This window comes from Odontesthes bonariensis, chromosome 23, assembly GCF_027942865.1.
Source record: "Odontesthes bonariensis isolate fOdoBon6 chromosome 23, fOdoBon6.hap1, whole genome shotgun sequence".
NCBI lineage: Eukaryota > Metazoa > Chordata > Actinopteri > Atheriniformes > Atherinopsidae > Odontesthes > Odontesthes bonariensis.
Window position 1 is genome coordinate 27,372,263 of NC_134528.1, and position 22,040 is coordinate 27,394,302.

Genomic DNA, 22,040 nt, shown 5'->3' on the forward strand with positions numbered 1-22,040 from the left:
TGATTTGCAACTCTCTGACAGCAGCAGATCATCCACTCTGCAGAGAGGGTGATTGACAGCAATCTTCCATCATTCCAGGAACTGTACACTTTCATGATAACAGAACCGTGCACAAGAGATTGTAGCCGACCCATTTCACCTTGGCATTAACTGTTTTATACTGTGGCTGTGGGTCATTAGGTCCAAAAACCTCATGCCACAAAAACAGCTTTTTTACCCGTCAGCCTCGTTAAAAAAAAAGACACTTTCACTAACCAATGCCGCCAACACATTTATAAGTTACAATAAACCATCCCTTCACTGTACTAATACATGATGCTTTCTTTTTGTAGTCATCTGGGATCTTAGCACTTTTATTTTGTATCTGTCTGCTTACGTTTTTCAGAACTACACCAAAATATCATTGTGAATTCTTTCCACGTCAAAACCTGCTTGACAATTCAGAGAATTTGGATTTGGGTTTTTTGCAGCTGTTTTGTGTTTCAGATATTATTGTGCATCCGTTAGTAGTTGTTTTACATTTCTGTTGCTGTTTGGACCTCACTATAGTTGTTTGAAGCTGTTTGAGGTCTGTCTGTAGAAGTTTTGTGTTTCTTTGCATGTCTTTCCTGTCGTTTTGCATCTCACTGTAGTTTGCTTGTGTTTTTGCATCCATTTGTTGACATTTTACTTCTCTGCAGTTTGTTCTCTGGTTGCTTTGCGTCTATATTACTTTTGCATCTTTCTGTATTGGTTTTGCATTTGGTCAGTCGTATGATGTTCTTTAGCTGTTTCATGACTTTCTGCAGTCGGTTCTCCTTGTTTGGAATGCTACGAATGCATTACAAGTGGGGAAAGGGGGGAAAAGTTGGTGAGTGTGTTTGTACCTGTAGGATCATAGCCAAGGATGTATGAGTCGTCAGTCTGAGGGGCAGGGCCTGAGGGAGGAGCTCTGGATGAGAAATGTTGTCGCTGGCATGGCATTGATGCTTGGCGGGAGAGAGTGCCGCCTAGGGTTAAGGAGACAGGTTTGGGCTGAGGTGGGCATGCATGAGTGAGGGTAAGTGGCTCATGTACATGCATGGGTGTTGTCAAAATGATGTGCATGCACAGGTATGGGAACAACTTTTAAGTCTGTCTTGAAGTTTTGAACATCATGAACTCTAAAATAAATATATCTAATAACATTTTTTTTTAAAGGGGGGGGGGGGAGAATCACTGTAATTCCCCTCTGAAGTTACATAAGAGCTTGCTGAATGGGACTAAAAGATAACCAGCTACACTTAGAGGGCTTACTGCTCCTTTCTGTCACTGGTTCATGACTTGCTGACACCACTGACACTGCACACATGAGCACACACTGCTGAGCTCGCCTCACAAGCAGAGTCTGTCAGACTTTAAGTCAAACTTGTGCATCTTTTCTTGCTCAAGCATTGACACACACACACACACACACACACACACACACACACAGAGAGCACACAATATCCCAGCATAAACTGTGAGGGCTTTAGCACTGAGCTGACACTTTGCAATCTGGCCATAGTAATCCTATTAATTCATGTATTTAATACATGAATTAATGTGAGAATGTGAGAACATATATATACACACACACACACATACATATATATATATATATATGTGTGTGTGTGTGTGTGTGTATGTGTAGGGGTGGGTGGCTGCATGTCTGTGGCTTGTTGAGGGCCTGCAGAAAGTAGTGTGCTTATATCTGTGTCTGTTGCTCTGTTGCTGTTACTGGACCCTTCGCTATGCTCGTCTTGCTTTTTGAATGTCAGGAGCTTTACAGCTGCAAAACAAGCATAAGGCTCGTGTTCCTTTTATCCAGAGGGATTAAATCTGATGATGAACCCTTGAATGATCATGGATGCCAACATGACAGATCCTGACCCGCTGCAACAAGTAAGCAGGCCCTAGGATGGGGTAAGCATTCACTCTCAGAGTGCTCTCTGCTCTCGTTTTTCATATAACTTGTAAGGTTTATAATATCAATTCTGGCACTGATGTGATATTTGAAATTCTTTTTAACATTAGAGAAATTACTTTCATCACAATGCACCACAATGCATTCTTAGTAGATACGTCAGCTGTTCAGAGCAGAATTTTAAGTTATCTAAGTCACCTAACTCCTATGAGTCATTCAAGTATAGAAAAGGCACCTAATTAAAGGGATGAGCCAGTGTTGTGTTGTGTCTTCACATAAAAGACAAGTGAGCAAAGAGCCAATTTTAAACTGCATCTTTAGGCATTTTCTTATAAGCAGTCTGTTTCAAAACGGATTTATCTGAAAACTTGGTGTGCAGTTGGTCCTTTTAAAAAATATCAGGAAACTGGACAAGTGGAGAACAAAAGACGTAGCAGGCCTAAAATAATTTTTTCTACAGCTGATGAACTGACACAGGACCTGAGAGATACATCTGGACCTTCAGTTGATCCATCTGTTGTTCACTGAAGGCTGAAACAACTCCACCTAACTTTGTGTATTTAATGGATTAAGAGTCTAAATTCAGGATCTTATGTCTCTGCAGTGATCAACCTTGTTTCCAGCAACTACAAGCAGGTCTTTTTATTGAAAAAAGCTTGCTGATACACCGGCTGCAGACTGCACACTCAGCAAAGAACCGGAGACAAACTTAGTAAGTGCTTTAGCAAAAGACAGTTAGTTTTCACAGAAACTGGAGACGAACATAAAGCGAAGAGAGGCATTAATATTGAACTTACACTTTACGTAGCCAGCTGTTGTTGCCATATTTCAATTAAGAGGTTTCACCTTTACAGAGTTTACAAAAATGTTCCTATGAAGTCATCAGTGAGCACACATTTTTTAGGACACACCCTCTAAGAATGCAACTTAAATTAAGATAATGGATTTCTACTCCAAATGCACTGTTATGTAAGTGGCATTCAGAATCAAGTCTGGTTAAATTTGAGAAAACCTCAGCAGTTTTAGACATACATACAGGCAAACAAATTACTTTATCTGTCAAATGAAATTAATGAAATAAAATGGAAATCAAAAAATTGTCGGTGAAATCTAGTGGGGCAGCAGTGTAAGCTCAAAACTGTATGGAAGTGCTGTTTTTTTTGTTAATATGCCTGGCTACCTTCTACCACTTTGTGTGTCTTTGTGTCAAGAAGACGTGTGCACGCTGCTCGTTTGTCTACCTGCTCTTCTGCTGAGGACCTCCACCACTGACGGGGGGAAGAAACCAACCCGGTCCGTCCCTCGCTGGGAGTCGTGGACATGGCCTTTCCACCTGCCATCCGAGTGCTGCTCTAAGACCTGACACCGACAAATCACGAGTGCGCTTAGGTTAAAAGTTGTGTTCATCTCCGAAAACCAGGCATTAGCCACACAACAGTTCACAATCACATTAAAGCAGAATGTGCAACACAATGACTGCCAGATTATTCAGTGATGCAAAGAAAGAGGTTTGATTAAAGCGAAGGAAAGAAAAAAAAAAGGCTATCCCATGTCGGCAGTGCATAGCTTGAAGTGATGTGTGCGACTCTTCCTGGAATGTGTTTGGGAGTAAAGCAAGAGTGCCAATGAGTTGGAAATCTATTCATAATGTGTGTTAACAAGTTACTTTTAGACGGCAAAAACTAAACAAGGTATCACACTACAGAATTTGAGTTCAAACTGAAGTTTTGGATGCCATTAATACTAATACAAAGATATCAAAATACATGGCAGAAAAAAAACATAAACATGTTATTCACACACTCAAGAATGAGGGCATTCGGTGTGTGTTTTGTGAGTGTGAGTCTCTGTGTGTAGGGGGTTGTTGAGTAAACAAGCAAGTAATAAGACTGTGACAGCAGCAGGTCTGTGCCTGTTTCTCTGCTGTGGTCTCCTGTTCAGAGTACACTAAATTACCCCAAAACATCCCTCACAAATCCCAACAACAGCACTGCAGTCACACCAGTTTTCATCACATAATCCTTACACTGCCTGAGATTCCCTGGATCCTGAACAGGCAGAGCAGAGCAGAGCAGCAGTAAAGAAGCCACAGTTCATGTTACAGACTGTGCTGTGAGGTATTCACAAGCCTGCAATGCATTTCTACACTTAATGATCTCCTTAATCATATATATATTTATATATACACTGAAGATTTAGTAGCTTCTAGTTAAAAAAAAAGTTAAGAGCGTCATTGTCTGTGACAGTGACTATTATTTGCCTGGCTGCAGACCCCCCTGTTTGGGCACATAAAGCACAATTCAAACACATGATCACAAGAGATACATGCAAAGTCAAAATAATGTAGTAGTAGCCGTAATGTGGTAGTTTCAACTGACAGGATATTTTTCTTTAGTGAGAGTTTTCCACCTCCATCGCAGGATCTCAATCCTCTCCAAGTTATTTACTCCAAGTCTGTTTTCCTGGAATCTTTAACATTTGAGATGGTCACAGAGGGTCCAGAATAGCTCACTCTCTTTCAAAACTTCAAAGTGCAGAGGTTGATCCACAGAAGATTGCAGGGATCAACTTCACATGCTGGCACAACCATTTTTTTCATTTGTCTGGTTAAGTATTCTATGTTTCTGTGGATTAAAAGTGTTGAATATGTTTGCACAATTCAAACTAAGCAAGTGAGAGCCGAATCATTTCTGAAGTGCCGCCATTAACTGTCCACAAGGATGCAGTCAGTGGGAACGATGCAGTGTTTGTCAGTGAGTACATGTCTGATGGAAGCCGGAGGTTAAGGATGTGTGGATGAAAGCAGGATTATATATATATAAGTCAATTTCTCTTGGAAGTATGTTTTTTTGGCACTTTGGCACTGCACTGACAGTAATAATGCACGTTTTCCTTGCAGCTTCAAGGAAAACGTGCACACAGAAACAATTACCATAATAAGATCTCCAGCCCGCAGGTTAAGAGCAGTGGGGTCGTGGAGATTCCAGTAGTCCTTCACCGCTCTGACCTGGAGAGAACTTGATGCTTCTGCAATGAGGAAAGCAAAAAAGCATCATCACAAGGCAGGTCATTTCACTGTTGTGGTTTCTTTCCATTAAGAAGCACCTCTGCCAAAAATCCAAATATCACAAAAGTATGAACACAGAGCCAAGTAATTTCCTCTGGCGTCATCTGTTGGGGCAGCAGCATCAGAACCAGGGACCTAAAAAGATTCAACAACCTGATAAGGAAGGCTGGTTCTGTTCTGGGGACGACTGTGGAACCTCTGGAGACAATAATCCAAAGAAGGATTTTGCATGAAATCAAGAGAATTATAGACAACCCTGAACATCCTCTCCATGAGACTGTTATCGGAAAACAGAGTCTCTTCAGTCAAAGGCTTCTTCAGTTTGGATGCAAAACGGACCGCTACAGGAAATCTTTCCTGCCCACAGCCATCAGCATCTATAATAACTCCTTGATTTAATTGAGTTTCATCAACATTTAATTTCCCTCTGGGATAAATGAAGTATTTTTGAATTTGAATTGAATTTGAAATAAAGCATGTGAAAGGCTACTGACCTCTTAAAAGCTGTTTAATTTCCCTGCTGGCTGTGGAGGTGGTGAACTGGTTGACGATATCCAGAGCCGTCTGGTTGTACGTGTTGCGCATGTTCACGTTGACGCCAGCCTGGGCACGCACACACATAAAAGCTTACAGTGAAATGCACTTTGAAAACAAAGTCTCACTCAAATGCCACATTTATTAAAGAATAACAGAGAGTTGTGTCGTTTTAGCAGTCAAGACGGCCTCTGCTTCATTTTTTAAACAAAGCTGAAGCTATATCAACAGAGATATATCTCTCTTTTTAAAAAGAGAGAAAAAAAAATTAGTTTACAAATCCCACGTAAACTGTACAGCAAGGCTGTAAATCTGTCATTACATCAAGCAGCAGCCGCACTACTTCTGTCTTGCCATAGAGGGCAGCCTCATGCAGAGAAGTCCCCGCTTTGGTGGCCCTGTTGATGTCGATGCCGGCTGTAAGCAGCAGCCTAGGGAATCAAATCAGAACTGTGAATGTTAGACCGCAGGCATAGCTCACAAACAGATTCATATATTCAACTGCTGCAGACATCTGCAACATCTCATTAAGTCATACACCCCCGACTCACCCACCCACACAAGAACAAATATGTCTCTAGTTCTGTCAAGAGGCCCAGATGAAGGAATGCTGATGGCATCATATGCAGACAGAGGTGCAGGAGAAGGAGGAGTTGTTTGGCTCATCATGTGGAGTTTGAGTCAGGTTTTAAAGATGTAAATCTGAGAGCACTGCTGGAGGATGATAGATTCATGCGCTCTGTTTTCTGAAAATCAACCAATGCCAATCAGTCTTGCCACCAGTGTTAGTGTCTTTGTTGTTGCAGCACATTTCAATTTAACTGCCAAACAAGGGATTATCTTTGTCTGTGTGTGTGTGAGAGAGAAAGAGAGTATCTCCTACAACCCACAGCTAATTAGATAAATTGCCCAACAGTCAATAACAAGTCTTGCTATGAAAAGTTCATCTCAGAGAGCCTGAGTGTTTCAAAGGTTAAAAATTAGGTGAGGTTCACCTATCTGAAATACTGTCAAACAACTGAAAAACTACATGAAGATAGCAGGGGAGTGGAGTAGTAAATATGCAAATATGCCTCCAACACGAGTTCTTCAAGTTTTTCCTGGCATCAGAATGAAGGCATCTATGATTTTAAGTGATGATTTGCGAAGCGTATAAATGCGAGGGAAAAAAAAACTCCATTAACTGGAGACCACGCAGGTGGGCTGGACAGACTTGAGACATTTTTAACCATCCTGCACCACATGAAAGAAAAAAGAACCTTAAATGTTCCAACTGTAATCTACAGCTTCTGACCTCTCTCAGCAGCAGCAGTTTTAATCGTGTTGGTATGAAATCTTGAGACGGCTCAGTGTCTTAGAACTGTCATAGAGCTTAGACATTAACTTCATTCCTCTCCTGAAAAGCAGCAGTTGCTATGCTCTCAAACTGCCTTTACAAACTGCACTGTTCAGGGAAAACCTGCATCCCGGGATTCACATGGATCTCACTTTGACACTTGCCACCTGCATAAACATTTAGGGAGGGCTCAATGCGCTAAAGCTGTTACCCCGGCCTCACAAACTGCTCAGATACCAAACTGATGAGATCTGATGGCAACTGTGGGAAGTAAGCCCACAAAGATCCCACTTTAAAATTACCATTGCTAACATCCTGGCACCAGACACTCCAAGACACCCTCAGATCTTTGTCCACACCCTGACCTGTCAGAGCTCTTTTGGTCACATGAGGAGGACCTATCTAATGTTAGGCAGGTATATTTTAATCATGTGGCTGATTGGCACATACTGCATATATAGTGTCTAGAATGTGCTGGAGCAAAGCTTCTCAACACTATGTCTCCTGCCGCTTTGAGGATATCCTGGCTGTATGTGTATATGTTGACTCTGGAGCTCTAACCGGACCTGCAAAGATTCTAAACTTAAGTAGGTGCTATAAGGACTTCTGCTGTGTTTGTGAGGCAGTCTGAAGAAACTGAACTGATATGCGGATATGGACATCGCAGCTGTACTCTGCTGAGTAACCTCAGAGTAACATTGAATGCTAATGCATAACTTTTGTGTGTCTGTTAGGATTCCAGCTTCACTCCCGTACATCTCGACTTCTCAACTTTCCAGCTCAGCAGAGAGAAAGTAGAGGAAAGAGATAGTGTTGCAAAAACATTTGATAAATAAGGGAAGAGGGGAATCATCAGAATGTCAGAGAGGCAGGGTGGGGTTATTTGGCAAAGTACATACATATTTACGCAGACATTTCTGGGTGGGCTGGAGGATGGAGGAGGGGGGCTAAAACACAATGTAGAGGAGAGGTAGTAGCAGTGCTAATGCTGCGAGAGTAAAATCCCTTCCACACATGCACTGATTTAAGTCTATCTGGTGGTAACTGACCACGTCATTGTCATTTCTGACTCTTTTGTAATCTGTCAGTAAAAATCTTTTTTGCTGCATCAATATCATTTTCCTTCAGGGATTATTAAAGTATTATTGAACTGAATTTTGAAACATTCTGAAAACAGACATCTGGGCACACTTCAGATTTTGTGAACATGCAGATGTGCAAGTTGGTCTTTTTAGGATTTAATCCCACAAACACAAGCATATGGCTTTTACAATGTCCCATTCCACACATACACACACACACCGCAGAAATATACACACACAGACTCACAAGGTGCAAATAAAAGCAGCTCTGCTACACTATATCCAGCATTGACGGAACTAAAGACAATGGTGCTAACATCAGAGATAATGTTAGTAGCAGCTGCAATAACACAAATAATGTTCAATAGTTCAGTAAACAGAAAACCAAGAATTGCAACTGAAGTTGCTCATTTTCATTCTTACAGTAGCAGGAGTACTGACAGTAACGTTTATTGAAGTAGGTGTAGTAGCAATGGGAGACGTAGTAGCTTTAGATGTCGATAAGGAAATACAAGCTGAAGAAGTGCTTTAAGTATGCAGCAACTTGTGGGAAAAAAAGAATAAAAGCAGACAGACAGAAACACGACGCGTTCAAACACGGCGGCTTGCTGTTATTTTACTTGATGACGTCTTTGTGTCCATTCCTGGCTGCCAGGTGTAGCGGGGTGGTGGAGGGAGAGTTCAGGCTGTCGTTCCCCACCTCTCCTTCCAACAACGTCGTCACCATGTTACTGCTCAGCAGCAACTGAGCCACCTTAAGAGAAATCAATTTGAAGATGAAGTGTTTGCTGGCAGAATCAAGACAGAAATTTGACCATATCTAACACATGCAAAACCATGTTCCTTGAAGTTTTCTGGTAAAAATATACTGTTTTATGTTCAACTAGCGCACAGAGATTTATCCACTGCCCAGCAGCTGCCTAAAGATACCACAGCCTCCACTCACACACAAAGTCAGAGAGTGGCAGCCGAACTAAACTGCAAACTCAGACCAGACAAGAAAACATTTAACAAGCATGGCAAGTGTGCGAGTATAATTCCGAATTACAGTGCCAGCAATGCATCTCGCAGCCCAGTTCATCCGCTGATGTGGCAGGGAAACAGTAAAATACACTGAAAAGTGTGATCTCTTTAATGCGGCAGTGTCTGCTTTCCTTTCACTCAAACAGGCTTAGCAGAGCTGGGTCACTTTGTCTGAGCCACGGCTCATGTTTGACACAGGCCACCCTCATTAAAAAAAAAAAAAAAACGGGCAAGAGACTTTTTTACATGCAAATAATTGGATTATTTAACAGACCACATGAATAAAGCTAATCTCTTCATTTGGGGGTTGGGTTCTCACTGAAAAACCATAAAATGTGATCCTCAGAGGACATCGTAGCAACAAAAGTCTTTCATAACCAAGCGAACTGAAATGTTAGCCAACTATAATAAGACTGGTGAACTTTTCATCAAGTGCCCTCATCAGTTTTTATTTGTCAAAAGCTTTTGGTTCATGACTTACAAGACTAATAACATACACATCAGCCTTAGCGAGGTGGGGGATTCTAAATAAACAACCATTTATTTTGAAAGGAAAATAAAGTTTAGCCTTCCCAGACATGAAAACTAAAAACAAACATTCCCATACCTTCTGTCTTCCAAACTCACAGGCCAAATCTAGTGGAGTCTTCTTAGCCTTGTTCCTGAGGCAGGGATTTGACTGATGCTGCAGCAACATCTCAGACTGAGAGCGAAAGGATGAGAGTAACATTCTGTAAGTAATACCACCTCATGTATTTTGCACATGCACTCACATGCCAGTCACCCCATACCTGAGTTTTGATGTTTTGTCTTTGAACAGAGAGGAGGAACATACGATAGCGACTGTTTAGGATTGTCAGTATTGTACTTGACGGTGTTCTGCTCAAGAGGTCAGACCTCAGAGAGGGTTGTATTACAGGTTGAGATGTGTGTGTGTTTATGATGTGCGATTGTCCTTTAGAACATTCCAGCAGCCAAACAGATGACTGTGGAGGAAAGGAATGTGTGTGGTGACTGTCTGTAGACTCTTGCGTAAGATTTGGTGTCACTGCATTAATAGTATCACTGGTATTGTTGTTGGACAACACCAGCTGAGACACAAAAGGGTTAGATTTCAGTGAAATGGGAGGACTGGTAATGCCTCGAAACTTGGCCTTTGGCGACTCGCTGGTGTCTGTGCGCATGCACTCACCACCTCGTAGTGTCCATACTGCGCAGAGAGATGTAAGGGTATCTGCCCATCATGGGAAGGGGAGTTGACTGAAGCGCCGGCTCTCAGCAACAATAAGACAGCGTCAGCTTTACCCTGCCAAGCTGCATAGTGGAGCGGTCGCATGCCTGGAGACAGCAGCAAGGAAAAAAACTATCATCATTGGTTTTTCATTTGGGCTGGGAGACCAGAGGTGTGTACTATAAAGCACGATTAAGGGATTAGCATTAAAAAGAAAGTACACTTCAAGGTTTTATGTGTCAGGACATAATAAAAAAACAAAAAAACTGTCATTTATTGAACAAAAACTAAGTAATTTAATTAAAAACATAGGTTTTTACTGTTCAGTCCTCCCCCTGGTTGATAAATGACTACAGTGTGTTGGTCCAGGTGACTCAAAATGCCCATGACAATCTATTCTTTATAAAAAAAAACTATTCCAAAAAGACTGGGATGCTGTGTAAAAACAGAATCCAATGATTTGTAAACCTTGTGCTGAAGGTAAGACATTTTGCCATTTCATAATAAAACATTAGCTCATCTTGAAATTGATGCCAGCAACACACCTAAAAAAAGTTGAGAGAGGTCCATGTTTACCTCTGAGTCGCACCTGCTCTGCTTTTAACAACAGTCTGTAAACGTCTCAGAACTGGAGAGACCTTTAGCAAAGGAATGCTCCATTCTTGTCTGAAATAGGACTCCAGCTCTAGCTTGGATCTTCTTTGTTGTATTGTGTGCTTCACAATACAGCAAAACATTTTAGCTGGAGAAAGGTCTGGACAGGAAGGTCAGGCCAGCACCTGGACTCTTCTGTTGTAACATGGTTTAGCATCGTCTTGCTGAAATATGCAAGGCCTTCCCTGAAAAAGACATCGCCTGGATAGGGGCATTTGTTTCTCTTTGCACTGATATTGCGTTTCCAGATGTGCAAGTTGCTAATTCCATAGGCACTTATGCACCCCCATAACACTCTAAGCATAGCAAAATATGCTATATCAGAGTATTATTATATAATATATTAGAGGACACGCTGTCATTGCAACTTTTGTAGTTTTCTTGGGATTTGTTGTCAGTAAGAAACAAATGTCATTTGTTCTTTCCCCTGCTAAAAATGAGTTACTGTAAGGTGTAAGCAGTAAGGTGGCAAGCAATTTGCTCCTGAAAAGTTAACACCTTTTCTGTCTTTGGAGCTTGTTCCTCGGATCAATGTGACCCTTATTCGATAAATTTGGACTTTTCCTTAAGAACTAGCATCTCTTACTTCCAAAGCTGATGACATATCTATTGATGTAGTTGTAAGTTGTTTAAAACATTCGTGTTGGAGGACTTTATTTCAAGCTAAGGGATTTTCTTCTGTTTATACTGCAGCAAACAATTACATCCACTGTTCACAGTCTTAATGAGTCTTAATGTACTGGGACATACAACTAAACAGCTATTTCCCAGTACTGATGGGCAGAAATGCTTCAGAAAATCATTTGCAACTTGATTTCTTCTGTGTGTTTAGGGAGTGCAGTGTGTACGTTTTCTTATTAACATATTTTCCTTTATCAAAATACATCCACTTTTACATTCGGGGCTTGCAACAAATTCCAAAAAAGTAGGGATGGTGGACGTTTAGGGCTAGTTATGAAGTAGTATCCCTACTTGGTACAAAAGCAGTATCTACTAAAGGCTTGATTGAGCAAAGATGGGCAAGAATCTCCCCTTTGTCAATATATGTGTGAGCAAAAATCACTGAAATCCTCAAAAACAATGATCCACAAAGAAAGATTGGATGAAATTTGCAGATCTTCCCTCTACAGTGACCTCTGCATCTGCAAGAAACAGCTTTCATCAGCAACTGATATAACCACATGGGTAAGGGATTAGTGCGGGAAACACTTTGTCAAGCACTATAATACAGGTTTACATTCAAAATTGCCACTTCAAAGTTTACTGTGCAAATAAATGGAAACATGTATTATGGACAGACCAACATCTTTTCTGGAAGAAATCGACGCAGCGTGACCAAAGACAAAAGGGATCATCCAGTCTGGTAATCATCAACGAGTCCAAAAGTCAGACTCATTTTTACCTCTGTGAAAGCACAAATTAATGCAGAAAAGTTCCCTGAGAATTAAGAGCGACACATGCTTCAGCACTACGTCTTTCATTCCTGACCTACTTCCAACAGAATATGTGTGGAGACAAAAAAATTCTGCTATCGTACCGTGGCACACCTTAAGATGTTTTGCAGTAAGAATGTGACAAAATAACACTTGAGTCTCTTCTACAATGCTTGAGCGCTGTGGCAGTGTTGAGAAATATTGGTATTTTTGCTCTGAAATGCAAAAGTGGATGTATATTAAATCAAATTAAGTTGACTGACAAAAGTCAACTGCCTGCAATAAGATAAAATTAAATGTAATAACTGGATTTTGTTTTGGTTTTTCTCTGTGCATTTTAGAAACTATTCCAACTCGTTCTGATTGGGGGTTGGACATAAATAAGACTGAATTTCATAAACTGACGAGCAGGCAGGAAGTGTTAAAAATTCAGCATTTAATACGGTCCTTTAAGAACATATACAGCTGAGCTCAGAGGCATCAGATATATGCTCATGAGCACAACACGTCTCTGGTCTCAGCAGCCGAGCTGCTGCTCAAAATTCCACTGTATGTGGTCCTCTGTGGATATTTGCTGTGGCACTGCTGTCACTACATGGCATAAAAACTTCAAAGTGAATCCCATTTTGTCATACGAGTCAAACTTAATTTCAGATAAGTGTCAGACAGCTGTTGGGTTTCAGGCCCCAGTGATGTCTAGAGCGTGAACTTTTTTCCCTCGAAATTTTTTCTGAAGCCATGAGTTTGTTTTGGTGATACTGGGTCAGCTGGGAAAGCTGCTCTGCCATCATCATACCATTGATATCCTTGATATCCACCGTGGCCTGGGCCTCCAGCAGCAGAGACAGCAGCTCTGCGGTGCCCGTCAGAGCGGCGTGGTGCAGCGCCGAGAAGCTGTGGGCGAAACGCAGACAGAGAGAGGGCGAGAAGAGAAGGGGGGTCAAGGAGGAGCAGCAGGAGAAGAGATGAGAAGATGACAGGGGTTATAAATCAACAGAAGACTTTTCAGCCCGTTCGCACTTTTCAAAACTCACTCCAGACTCACAGTAATTTATGTGTTTTATGAGTCACAACCATCAAAGCTTCAAGTGAGGTCAAGTCACAAGTGTATCTGTATTTATGAATGTGCGCAGTGTGTATATTCAGTAGGTCTTCACCACTATAGGCTAACATAAGAAGCAATGTGTTCATATATCCCATACCAGAACTAAAGATTGAGATTACGTGTGTGTGAGTTTGACAAAGCTTCAGAGATGAAAGGTGCGTATTCGTCTATCCAGCTGCAGTGTATTCCACTTAGGGGGAAATTAAAGGCATAAATTCTATTAGCAATACGTTTTGTATTTGCTTGAGGCAATAAAGACATAGCGAGCATTCAAGATGAGGTGACCCTTTGAGGTAACACACAACCTGAGCTGATTTATGACATGCTCTCTTCATGTGGGGATAAGGTAACAGCAACAGAACTGAGGTCCTCGGGTGATTTAACAGCCTCAGGCGGTCGCTTTGAGAGTCCTCAGCTTATGGGATGCTTTTTTGGACGCACCTGGAAACGCAACGTAGCGTAGCTCTCTCAGCAAAAGTTTGTACAGTTCAAGTTCCTTTGACTACTGTGGTTGCATTTATCATGTTAGCAGTGCACCTTTTCACCTCTCTTGTAGAAGTTTAGGGGCGAGCAGTTGAATAAACAGGGCGATAACTGCAGGTCAGGAGGTCAAACTGGAAAGATGTCCCTGTTGGAGATTCCCCACACACTCAAGGAAAATAACATAATAATGATGTCTGGATTTACTGTCAGCTGGTCTGGATGATTCAGGTGAGAAAAAGAAAATTGGTTTTAAAAGCTGCAGGAAGAGCCCCAATATTCAGTACAACAATTTCAATAAATCTTTACAATGGAGGTGAAAGGTACCAAATTTAACTGTTAACGTTACAAGAGCCATATTATTTGTCAATAAAACATGTTGTAAGGAACCAAAAAAGATCCTTGAAAGTTGTAAAACTAAATCTAGAGAAAGCCCAATATGATTTGTTCCAAATCTGCCACTGAGCGCTTTTCAATTTCTACACTGCACAGCACGCTCTGCTCTTTGACTTTCCATGTAGAAATGTAGACAAATCTAAGTCCCTTTAACAGAAAAATGTGGAATCCTTAAAGTAAAGCAGCTGGGGAAGGAAAATATTTCATCTTTATCAAACCACAAACAGGCTGCAATGATCTTTTTGAAGGACATCAGCTTTTGTTGCACCAAGTGTTTGCTTTGTGGGTTTGAACAAGACTCATGCTGGGCATCCAAACGCCCCACTCCCCACCTCTAACACTTGCATGTGCCAATAACTATGGAAAATAGACACCAGAGGGAATTAGATGGTACTTTTGGACACAACTCAGTGGTAACTTAAGAATTTCATAAAACTTAACAGGTTAACGTCAGCAAGACCAGAGAGATGGTGATGGACTTCAGGAGGAAGAAGAAGACGCCTTCACAGCCACTGAAGACCAAGCGGGAGGTGGTGGAAGAGGTTGAGGACTACAAATACCTGGGAGTGGTGATCGGCAACAGACTGGACTGGGCATCCAACACTGACGCTGTGTGCAAGAAGGGGATGAGCAGACTTTATTTCCTAAGGAAGCTGAGATCCTTCAATGTGTGCAGCAAGATGTTGGAGACCTTCTACCACAGTGTTGTTGCCGGTGCCATCTTCTTTGCTGCTGTGTGTTGGGGAAGCAGCATCAGAGCCAGCGACTCTAACAGGCTGGACAAAATCATAAGGAAAGCTGACTCTGTACTCGGACAAAAATTAGAGTCACTGGAAACCGTGGTGGAGAGGAGGACACGGAAGAAGCTGTTATCCATCATGGACAACAAACAGCACCCTCTCCATCACACAGTGGACAGACAGCGGAGCACCTTCTCACACAGACTGCTTCAGCTCCGCTGTCGAAGGGACAGATACAGGAAATCTTTCCTGCCACATGCCATCACCCTGTACAATAACAGTTAAGTGTCATTATGGTATCTCAATACCATAACCGCACAACTGCATTGTTGCACTTTGATGTACATATATTTTTATTTATTTATTTTATATTTTATTTTATTTTATTTTATTTCTATTCTTATTCTTATTCTTATTTTTACTGTCTGTACGCTGCTAATGCAAAATAATTTCCCAGCTGGGATGAATAAAGTAGTTCTATTCTATTCTATTCTATTCTATTCTAGGTTTAGCTAACCCGCTCTCTGGTGAGGCAGGCTGATAAAACAACATTAAATTCATGTTAATCTCAGTGATAGGCGTGAGACATTTTCAGCAAACAGCCTATCCCTCAGCACCAACAAATGCGACAGCAGCCGATGTGTCCACAGTTTTTGCCATCGGGTTAAAATGCGTGCTCATTTATTTATTTTTTTCACTTTATTTTTTTTTTAATTTGCAAATTTTTATTGAGTTTTTGTTTTCCATACAGGTGTACAACCACAATTCCACATTTTTCACAATATCCTTCCCGTATTCAACAAACTATTGTGCACACATTCTGTATCTGTATTGAAGCATTATAACCTTTCTTTCCTTTATGTCTTTCAACCTGCCCTAACACTTTCAATACCTGGCATTTACTGTTTGTTCTTCCAACCTCCTGTCTCCTAATTTTCCTATCTTCTCATTTAAATGTACCTGCAAATTAACTATATACAATCTTTAGCTATGTAAGGGTTCCTCCTGTCCCCAGGGTTTTATTTAACAAAATCTGACCTCAATGGTGAAACAAAGTCCAACCAATTTTCCAGTAATTCTTAAATTTGCCAGATTCTAATCTGATGGAAAATATCAACCTTTCCATCATAAATATTGTGCATTACGTCAACCCAATCTTCCCTTTTAGGCTCCTCTGCCTTCATCCATTTCCTAGTAATGGCTTTTTTGCTAGCCACCGTCATGATCCCAAACATATATTTATCAGCTGATCTTGACAACCTTTCCGTCCCTCTTCCCATGTATAGAGCATCAAATGTGAATGGCATGCTCGTCCCCAAAACTATATCCATACCGTTCTTTACCTCCTGCCATTATGGTCCGATATGTGAGCAGTCCCAAAACACATGGAAGTGACCAGCTCTTTCTTCTCCGCATCCCCTCCAACATCTTGTATCTCACATAGCCTACTCACACACCCAGCCCCTCCCCTCCGTGCACACCGCGTGTGTCTCCATCAGCGAGATCATGCCTGGAAGCTTGCTAGCTTCAGCGTCGCGTTAGATTAGCTCAACTGAAAGAAGACGGCTGGCGAAATTCACAAAAGGTTGGTATCACGTGCAACTTTATAAAATCACACATTAAAAAGTCCTATAAAAATATTTTATATTTTTAATACAATGTTGTCCCGACCTGACCCAAAGCAAACAGGCGATTACGCCTTCTTTATAAAGTTAACTAGTCGCAAAAAAAAAAAAAAAAAAAAAAAAAAATGTAGTTGGGTTGTCGAGGTCAAAACACTAGCAGCTGTGAATCAATAAAGTAAAGTAGGTTTTTTAAACTCTTACACTGAATGTTTGCTGCTTCAATCCAGATGAGTATTGAAAAATATTTTCCGCGATTGAAAAAGAGACGTGTTGAGGATGAGGACCAGCCTGAACCGGAGGTATCAGTCTGAAACAGAGCTGAATTGTTTACAATGAAGATGTTAATATTAATACAATAAAGTTCTGTGTGACCAATTATTAACAAAGGAATTATTTTGAAGAATTTTTATTTTAACTTTTTAATTCTGTTCTCAATCTGTAGAAAATGCTGTGAACACCTAATTATGCATGAAAAAAAAATACCGTGATATACCGTGAAACCGTGATACCGTGAAAAAATACCGTGATATGTATTTTTGGTCATACCGCCCAGCACTAGTGTTGACTCAGTGACAAGCAATTGTTTGTTCATCTTTCGCAATCCACTTCATCACCTCTGCGTCAATCTCGTATATCATAGGTAAACCCTTCCTCTATACCGCCCCCACACTCCAACTCCCTCGCTCCTGGACTTGTTTGATTTCAACACCTCCATTGAGAGTCCCTTCCTACAAATGACAATGACCCTGCGTGTAGATACAAGCAGCACTTCTCAGTCAACCCAGTAACACTGCAAGCAGACAACCTATTTGAATTTGTGATGACCTATTTTAAGAGATCTTATAAAAATGCAGTAGATTTCGCAGGAGAAAAAAAAGGCTTATAAACATGTAACACATAGTGTGCAACTTTGAAACATGACCTGGACATATGACTTTAAGTTTGGGGAAGAGCAAAGGAGTCAAACGGAGGAGGAAGGAGGAAGCTGCTGGCACTGTGCCTTCTTCAACACGGATTAGAATTTTCATTTCTCCCAAAATGAGCTCAATTAGGAATGAAAAGCAGTAACAACCGGCCTCTAAACAGCACAGACCAAACAGGCCGCATTTCAACCAAAAGTACCAGTACTTTAAGTAATGCTTTGTCAAGAAACTAAAAAGGTTCCTTAAGACGTAGGTTGTTTACATTTTCATTAAGATGAAAAGAGAGAAATGAAACAACAGCAAAAGACACAAAGTGTTCTCCAGCTGCAGCCAACACCTGGAAATGTGACAACCTTACAGGGATAAGCTGTGTTTTATATGTGCTTTTGGATGCGAAAGCTATGAAAATACTTTTTTTTTCTTTGCTCTGGCAATAACCTTGCTGAACTGGGCATGAAGTTCAATGTTTACAGACCCCTTACATTATAAAACATTTAACAAACTGGGGTGAATCATGACCATGAGTGATACAGAAAACATGTAACATGAGGACTGGCAGAACAAGTAAGAAACAGTCGGTGCTGCCAAGCTCCACCCCAGAAGTATCAGGGTTCTTAAAGCATCAGCACCCAGCTCGGGCCAGGGTCAGATATTTAAATCTGTTTCTTCAAACAAAATTCAAAAGGAGATCTGCTCTGTTGTGTATTAACAGTTTCCAATGGGTAAACAGAGGTTTAACATGTTTCCGGGATCTTGGAACCAAAACAATGTGCGTTGGCTACGTCTGAACTGAGCCCATGCTGGGAATGAGTGGTCAAGGTTAAACAGGTCTTTTTGTAGGCTATCGAATGCATGATTGTGATAAAATGATGAATGCTAATGTTGAATGAGACTAAAACTCTATTGTTGTTCTCGGTGGCTTTTTAGATTCAAGCAGTCAAAGTTCCTGCAGTCCCCATCAATGCTGTTTGTACAGAACAGTAACTCAGTAACACAGCTTACGTTTCACTTGTGTTCAGTTAAAACATGCTCAACTGCTGTTTAGAAGTTCATTCACTACAGAGCCAGTTATAATGAATCCAACTGAATATGCATCACTGAATAAACACGTTTTTTCACTCCAATCCTAACATGTGGCAGGTACCGTGAGGTGAACAAACTAACAATCCTGTAATTTCATACTCAAAGGTTGACATAATAATTCTGAGGAATCCTATATGTCAGTACCTGTGTGTGCTTTGATTGTGAGTGAAAACAAAGAGGAGGCAGTCACACTTTCTGCACGTCGATCAAGATGACTCTTTCATTGCCATGGCTTGTCTCAGCTTCATTGCTCATCTCACAAGCCAAGACACACACATACAAGCACGTCCGCACACGCACTCCTCTTACCCGTCTGAGTCTTGGTAATTGATGTTGAGTCTCTTGTTGGAGCCCAGCAACTCTGGAAAACACAGAGATGGGGAAAGGGGGGGGGGGGGGTGGAAAAAAAAGAGACAATAAGTGTTTGGTGACTTTTTTTTTTCCTTCTTCACCTGAGCCCACCAGAAATCTCCTCAGCCCAGTATGTGTTTTTTTTCCTCCACTTCCACTGATCAACACTCCTTAATCTGACAGTTGTGACAGGATGGAGAGCTTTCCTCACCTTTGGGTGACTAAACCCTTCCCTCTCTCAGTGCCTCACAGCAGCCAAATGTTTCATAAACTTGCGACTCTGCCTTGCAGAAATGTACGATTCCACCCCATTTAGTCTACTAAACGGCTCTTCGTGATTCGGACAGACACCCATATACCAAAGGCATGCAGGTTTTCTACATGCACAACAACAAAGCAAAAGTCAGTAAGACTAAAAATGTTTATTTTCTACTCACCTTGAAAGCGACATGCTGCTATTTGTCCCATGTTTTCATGTATTCATTCTGATCGTCACTTGTCCTGCTCCTGCATATTCTTCCACGGCAACAAAATTGCGACAAATGTAGCCACATTTGAAACCGTTTGATATAAGCACTGCTGTATCATTTTTTTTTTTTTTTTTTTTAAATCTAAGATCAAAATCAAACCTTTCCTTGTGATAACTTCCTTTTCTACATCTGTAATCTTCTTTTCGCCAAGTATCCAACCCAAATCACATCTGGCCACCTTCCCAACTCTCTACACAAGCCTAATTTTTTAACTAAATTCAACTAAACTTGCGGTCTCGATATATCTCTGTCTAACACATCCATCTTTTGCCTTTGACAATGACTGAAAACACTCCTCACACAGTTAAATATCCTCTGACTTCCTACAGCAGAGATCTACTGTCAAGGCCTGATTGTCCACCGAGACCCACACAGGAACCAGACTGCCAAGCCCTCTAAATACAGCGCCATTCATCACAGTCAATTACCCCCATTGTTATCTCCCACATAGGTGTGGAATATCACATAACTGTGTGCGTTTGGAGAAGCCAGACAGAAAGACAGGAGGGGAAAGAAATTCACTTGTACAGTATGAACAGTAAAGACTGTTTTCTGATTTCTCTTTTCATACCTTTAGAACAGTTGCATAGCTAAAACACAATGTTACTGACATCAGCTGAAGACGCCTAAATCAAACCAAAAACTTCAAAGTACATTAAAGGCACATAGTCAATTAATATTTAGACAGACAGTGGGGTTTACCAGCTGTACTTAACCAGAAAAGCACAGAATGTGCAACAGAAAATAAAACCGGTGCTTTCACATGGGTATTCAAGTGGAATATATTTACAGCAAATGAGATTGGAAGCTGAACTGCAACTGGTGTTTACGAAATAAGAAAACATTAAACTGTGTTATATAGACTATCATTTCTACTCTGACAGATATGATACTTGACTCTGTGGGCTTAACTGTCTGATCATATGACAATTTGAGTCACTTCATCTGTTGACAAAAAGCAACGTTATGACCACCAAGATAGCAAATATCATCTTAGAAAAGCACAACTATCATTAATATTATTATTTCTTATTCAGAATCTGTGAAAAACTTCATCAATGATGGATGTCTACAATTTCCTCTAGAACTTAAAATGATATTCTTACTTTCATGGTTATGAAAATCAACTCCCACTGAGACCACCGTTGCCATGCAGGGGATGATGGAAGAAATTCTGCACGAATACACAAATATGACTACAGAATTGGTACAGTCATGCTTGAGATTTGAAGTAGTCATTACACACGCAGCAGTCCAGAAGCATTGAGATGTGGGCCTTTTGTGGAGCTGTTTCTGCTGGTGACTCCAGTTTGTCAAATCAAGAGCCTGAAGGCACAAAAAGGCACATTGATAATGAGGCAGATAAACGGGCTGGGCGTTGGGCTCCTTGCCAAAATGGGGTCTAAGCTGCCCCAGCAGCATGGAAAGAACAGGGCCTTTCAGGAGTTCTAGTTACAACTTGAGCCAGCATTCCTTGCATAGCACACCCACCATGGTATCCTACATGTTCACTGTCTCTATGCATCTACAAAACTGTCAGCTTGCTTTTCTCTTCCCCTCCCTCCTTCCCTCTTTGCACAAAAGCAACAAGGGACTCCTTCTGACATCAGGCTCAAATAAATTAGCAGCTTCCTCTTCACCCTCGGGGGTTGGAGCAAATATGCAGATGTGTAGTAAATCTCAGGTATTGTGTTCTTTTACACAGACAGGAAAATTATAAGGTTTGATTCCTGCAGGAACCCACTGTCCACAGAAACATAAATTACTCAACACGAAGAGCTGTAGAGTTGTCAGTGTGGAGGTCTTCTATTGTTCTCTATGGAGCAACAAACAAAGCAAAAAAACATGTGAGGCTGTGTTTCGATGGCCTTATCGCGAGCATATGTGATGCTCTGAACTCCTGTTGTTTAGCTCCCTCTGCAACAGATTAAGCATCCCGGCCAGAAGAAAGGGGGCTTTGATGTTGATAAACGTATCTTGTTGAGCAGCGGAGAAAATATCAAAGACGTAAAGGAAGGAGGAGAACGAGAAGTCATGCAGAAGGAGGCATTGATCTGTTCTTCCATTCGGATGAGATGAGGGGAACGCCTTTTCTTTTTCCTTTTTTCTTTTTGTGCTTGTCAGATGTGAAAACAAAAGAGCATGCAAAAACGTTTTCCAAACATTCGTTGGAAGATAAGAGGAGAGTGCAAAAGGCTCTAAACCTCTTCAGAGCAGGAACACAAGCTGGGTAATGTAAACAAAAAAATAAAAGGGAACAAAGAAAGACGTTCGGTTTGATTTTGGTGCCTTTCAATTCATTTGCAGCTGGCAGAGGCATCTGTTATGCTGCTTTGCATGCCTCCAAAGCCCATCTTAAAATGTCTTTGATCGTGACGTACAGATGTAAAGAAAAAAAAGTGCGGAAAATAAAGGGGGTAAATAACTCATAGGTGTTACTGTGTGACGGCATGCTTTATACAGTATGCTGGCAAGAGATAAGTGTGTGCGACAAAGTGATAATACGTAGTACGTTCACATTAC

At 41.1% G+C, this 22,040-nt stretch overlaps 1 protein-coding gene across 8 annotated transcripts in view; it reads right to left on the reverse strand.

Annotated features, from left to right (window-relative positions):
- The window catches only part of LOC142374078 (caskin-2-like), a 75,116-nt gene that overhangs the window by 17,270 nt on the left and 35,806 nt on the right, over positions 1-22,040 (reverse strand). For 4 of the 8 annotated variants that reach the window (XM_075457593.1, XM_075457589.1, XM_075457588.1 and 1 more), the window contains exons 3-12: positions 18,946-18,997; positions 13,081-13,178; positions 10,159-10,304; positions 9,574-9,669; positions 8,564-8,697; positions 5,848-5,956; positions 5,486-5,594; positions 4,857-4,951; positions 3,166-3,283; positions 867-989 (exon numbers count right to left, since the gene is read on the reverse strand). In XM_075457593.1, coding sequence (XP_075313708.1) covers positions 867-989; positions 3,166-3,283; positions 4,857-4,951; positions 5,486-5,594; positions 5,848-5,956; positions 8,564-8,697; positions 9,574-9,669; positions 10,159-10,304; positions 13,081-13,178; positions 18,946-18,997 — 1,080 coding nt within the window. Of the gene's footprint in view, positions 1-866; positions 990-3,165; positions 3,284-4,856; positions 4,952-5,485; positions 5,595-5,847; positions 5,957-8,563; positions 8,698-9,573; positions 9,670-10,158; positions 10,305-13,080; positions 13,179-18,945; positions 18,998-19,424; positions 19,895-22,040 lie in introns of those variants that run through there. The other 4 variants (XM_075457595.1, XM_075457594.1, XM_075457591.1 and 1 more) reach the window with 3 other exon arrangements.